We start from the raw sequence: 5330 nt of genomic DNA on the forward strand, positions 1-5330 counted from the left end.
CCCAATATATAATGTTATACATTATTATTATTATTATTATTATTATTATTATTATTATTATTATTATTATTATTATTATTATTATTAAAAATAAGAAAATATATGGTGGATGCATGTGCATGCTAGCAATAGTGGAAAAGATAATGGAAGTTATAACGTAGGGGTATGTTTGTCCAAAATATTGTATAGTACAACATTTATAGCGTAATGTATCATAAAACTTAGCAGAAAAAACAGACATAAATGAAGGGTATAACCTTCATCCACACTTATTATTCTTCCAAAAGGCTGAACCCCAACCCGACAGGGTATTTGGGAAGATGTAAATCATGGTAACTCAACTGAACATGAACCACAGAGGCTAGACCGGTGCTCACTGCGCACAAGGAACTCCCCTCACTTTGAGATGTTGTTCCCAAACTGCCGCTGGTGAGACTCGATCCCTGGTCATTCTTCCAAAGTTTCACCTCTGTGATCATCCACACTTATTATGTTTTTAGATATAGTAAAGTATTAACTGTTACTATAATAATATATAGTAACTGTTATTATAATATTCCTATTATAGTAATAAAAAAAAATTGTTGTTTCTATTTCTATAGTAAATCACACTCAATAATTGATATGTCTATTACAGTAATAAAATCAAAATATATAATAATGTATAATAAAGTAGTAATTGTAACTGTGATAATATATATTAACTATTATTATAATATGCCTATTATAGTATATAAAAAAAAAAGTAACTGTTATTATTAGTATAGTAATAGTAATTTTCCCTATATCATATATAATTAATTAATATATTAATATAACATATATAGATTACTATGGAGAACTAATATATTAATATATTAATATATTTAAAGAAAAAATTATTTTAGAAATTCATTCAATGCAATACCTTTTGAGAAATATTTTTGAATAAGGCATGAATCGTTCACAAAACACCTATAAATATACATTATTTCACACATCCCACCCTCACTAAACTACTGTCTTGGCTTCTTAGTTTTTCTCTAGTATATAAACAACCATGAATCCAAGAACAACGACATCCATGTTGGTTTTAATTTTCTCATTGGTTATTGCTACAGGTGACCGTGGTTATTATTTCATTTACAAAAATTATTAATTGCTGAAGTTATAATATTATATTTATATTATTGATTATTGATTATATCTTGTAAGTCCATTTTTTGTTGTGATGTGTATGTCTATTATTAATATTATTATTTTGAAAAATTTTGAATCATTATTGTCTCTAACATCACAAATGTAAAATTATAAATGGTTACAGACATTTCACTAGTTGTTGAAGCAAGGAATGTAGCATATCCATGTAGCGCGACTCACCCGTGCTCTAGTCCAACATGTGATTGTGTAAATGGCTTATGCATATGTCATCAAACTCCACATAAATATAATGGTAACAATAAATTCGTGGTCAAGCAGCAAAAATTAAAAAATTTAGTAACCAAGGGTGTTGCAGATCGAATTGATGGAAATATCTAGATAATTATATATGTATTGAGTACGTAATGATATGATTAATCAATGAATGAACTATTTTTGGAATCTCTCTCTCTCTCTCTCTCTCTCTCTCTCTCTCTCTATATATATATATATATATATATATATATATATATATATATATTCAGTGGGTGTCACATATATGTAATGGATTGAATGGTATTAGTGCAGAAAGCTCATCCATACAAAAAAAAAAAAAAAAAAAAAAAAAAAAAAAAAAAAAAAAGACTAAAAATTGACTTTTACATATAAACTTAGGATAAAAAATGGAATTAGCTAGCAAATAATTATCATCAAAAGAAAGAATATTTGTAACGGTTTTTTGAATGCTATTACATTGTAGTAGCTGTTCAAACATATTTTCTCAACCTAATGAAGCACAAAGAGTCAACAACGTCTCCACATAGCAGATGTCACTACATGCCATCTGAGCACAAGTTGCTTGGCTAACTATGATTAGATAGTTTCTTAATACAATATATTATCTTGATTTAGGGTTGATGTGAAAACAAGAATATTTTTTTTCTTTTTGGATAGTGACTGTTTTAATGATTAATAATTATTTATTAATGATAATAATTATTCTTTATACCAAAAATTAAATTATATATAAATCAAAAGATGGAGCAAAAATCCACTTTTTAGTTATATTCTTTAATTTTTCTTATTACAATCTTGACATTTATTTGTTTTAAACGATTAGTCATTCATTTAAACTTTTGTCATTTTAGCATATAATAAGATAGGGCTAATAGTGGAAGAACGAAATTTTAAATGGAGGATCGGACAAATTATGACAAGTAAACTAAATTTAACTATGTAATGTGAAAAATTAATAGAGCAGGACTAAATGCAGTAATGCGACGATAGTCAGGGACTAAAAGTGAAATTTGCCGTAGAAAGATGTAAATAAATTATTTAACTTGTTATTTATTATAATTAAAATAAATTTGCCAATGACTTTGTGATCTAGTGACATGAAGTAACTCTCCCGAGTGGGAGGTCATGGATTTGAGTCCAAGTGGGGACGATACTGACTCTTTCACTACTACAAAACAACACACCTATCACGGCGGTTATTATTATTATTATTATTTTACAAATACACGGCGGTTCTTGAAGTGTCGTGTAAGTGATCACCTTTGGCAAATAAAGACTTTTTACGGTGATTTTTTGAACCGCTGTGTATACTGCATATATACGACCATTACGATGGTTTATAACCGCCGTCTAATCTTACAATGTATGCCGTGTAATCTTAAAAATTATATGTATAGACAGCGGTTCCTCAAGAAAACCGCCGTCTATACATATATTTTAGATGTTAAAGTATATGTATAGACAATGAGAAGAGATAATCTAGAATTCAATATTACTTCGAGATGAATGTACGTACAATGCTTATATAGGTAAGCTAACCACCACAATAGGTGGAGAAGACCGGAGGGTGGCCAACTGGAGCGGAGTCTTCTGGAAACAGATAGCTATGTGTGCTGAGGAGATCCGCCACTTCAGAGATGGTAAGGGGAGCACTCTTGGTCGTAAGAGAGGCTACGAGCGACCTGTACTCTGGCCTCAACCCCCGGAAGAGGTGCAGGTTCTGTTCATCCAAGTCTATCGGCCTACCGGCCTGTGCAAGCTGCTCCACCAAAATCTTAGCACGGCCAAGGTAATCAGTTGTCGACGAGTTACCTTGTTGAAGTCCCTGGAGTTGCGTCAATAGACTAAGAGTACGGGAACAGGATGTGGATCCTAAGGCTGTTTCGACCAAGACCCAGACGGCTCTGGCTGTAGTGTGGCCGATCGCGAGGTAAAGCACCTCCTCGGCCATGGATGAGTATAACATACTTGAAATTGACTGGTCCTGCTGGACCCAATCTGTATACAGCGGATTCACCGTCGGAGACACTGTTGATGACGACGGGGAGGGCAAAAATTCCGACGGGCAAACACTCGTTCCGTCGACGAAGCCATAAAGGTTTTGACCTCTCAAGAATGGGACCAGCTGCGCTCTCCAGAACAAATAGTTCGTGGCAGTCAGCTTTAGCGACACGTAATGGTGCGCTTGTGGCAGTACAGTGACCGGACGGCGATCAGAATGCGCAACGGCTTGGGTCTGCCGATCAGATGAGTCGACGGTGGTGGGATTGGGTTCGACAGTGGGAGGATTGGCCATGGGATCGAAATTTAGGCTGATACCAAATGAGAAGAGATAATCTGGAATTCAATATTACTTCGAGATGAATGTACGTACAATGCTTATATAGGTAAGCTAACCACCACAATAGGTGGAGAAGATAAAGCTAGCTTAAGACTCTAACTACGTTAACAAACTTATTCAAAATAGCTGACTCAACATAGACGGCGGTTCCATGAAAGAAACGCCGTCTATACATATGTTTTAATGTCCAACATATATGTATAGACGACGGTTTTCATGAGGAACCGTCGTCTATACATATATTTTAGACCTTAAAATATATGTATAGACTGCGGTTCGAAGAAAGAACAGCTGTCTATACATATGTTTTGACGTCCAAAATATATGCATAGACGAAGGTTTTCACGTGGAACTGCCGTCTATACATATATTTTTTTAATATTTATACTTTTTTTTTGAATTTCCAATTTGTAAATCTCTAATATCAAATACAATAAAAAGCTGCTCAATTGCATCAAAATGCATACAATAATTCTAGTATTTCAAATTTTTAAATCTCAAATTTCAAGTGCAATAAAAAGCTATGCAATTGCATCAAAATAAGTACAATACATCAAAATGATATAATCAATCACAACTAATACTAACAACTAAATAATAATTCATTGTCATAATTATGTAGATGAAATCCAAAAATCAAAAAACTTCTCAACAAATTTCTCATCCCATCAATTTCTTCTTCTGAATAGCTTTGAGTATTATCGAACATCTACAAATTTAAACTCAAGTTAAAAAGTTTGTATAATGAAAATAATTAAATCTAATAATTTGAAAAAAATATATTGAAGTGATCATTACTTTAACTTGTCTAATTCATCATCAATTTCCATTTGCAAAATATTAAACATATATTTCATCACATAATATCCTGAATGAAAAACTAAATTAGAATTCCCATGAGTTTTAAACAAATAATTAAACAAGAAAAGCAAGAGATACTAAACACAATATATAATAAAGAACCGGGATTTCTAAATAATAATTCAACACTAAGAAAAACAACTATTAACCCAAAACAGTAAGATTTTCACATTCCATACAAATAACCATGTGTCTACTAATTTTCAAAAAAAAAAAACCATGTGTCTACTAAAATACTTTGAAAATGCTAACCATGCAAAATTGCAGAAATTATGTCTAATGTACATCTTATATAATGATAAGAAATTTAAATTTTACACTTTTAAGCTCTCTAGTGGTCACCATAAAGAATCAAAAGGAGAAATGCCTTTGGCAAGTTATCTTACAATAGAAACAGAAAATATTCCACCGAAAGAACTGCCAAGAAAGAGGCCTCTCCCAATCAGATATCTTCTCTGCCAAATTCAACCATGTCAAACACTGTCCAAACTCCAAGTTCTTAAGCCAACACAGAGGGTCAAAACAGATAAATGCTCAATAATTAGATGAATTATTGTGAAGTTAGATATCACAGTTCTACAACAATCTATGGTGATAGCATGTCTAGCTAGAAAATCCATTAGTTTGTACCCAACAACTGTTAATTGGTCAAAAGAAACACATTGCATAAGGAATATATTCAAATGAGTTTTAATATATTTGTACAATATTC

The 5330-nt window shown here is 32.0% G+C and overlaps 1 protein-coding gene across 1 annotated transcript; it reads right to left on the reverse strand.

Annotated features, from left to right (window-relative positions):
• Nucleotides 1-2950: 2950 nt before the first annotated feature.
• Nucleotides 2951-3712, reverse strand: LOC109189899. The gene has a single exon (XM_019340521.1). The coding sequence runs from the start codon at nt 3710-3712 to the stop codon at nt 2951-2953; it is 762 nt and encodes a 253-aa protein (XP_019196066.1).
• Nucleotides 3713-5330: the final 1618 nt, after the last annotated feature.

The sequence above is a fragment of the Ipomoea nil genome, unplaced genomic scaffold (assembly GCF_001879475.1).
Source record: "Ipomoea nil cultivar Tokyo-kokei standard unplaced genomic scaffold, Asagao_1.1 scaffold1568, whole genome shotgun sequence".
In the NCBI taxonomy this organism is placed as follows: domain Eukaryota; kingdom Viridiplantae; phylum Streptophyta; class Magnoliopsida; order Solanales; family Convolvulaceae; genus Ipomoea; species Ipomoea nil.

Coding starts and splice junctions, on each gene's coding strand:
- LOC109189899 (XM_019340521.1), bottom strand. CDS start 3,712: ATGGCCAATCCTCCCACTGTCGAACCCAATCCCACCACCGTCGACTCA.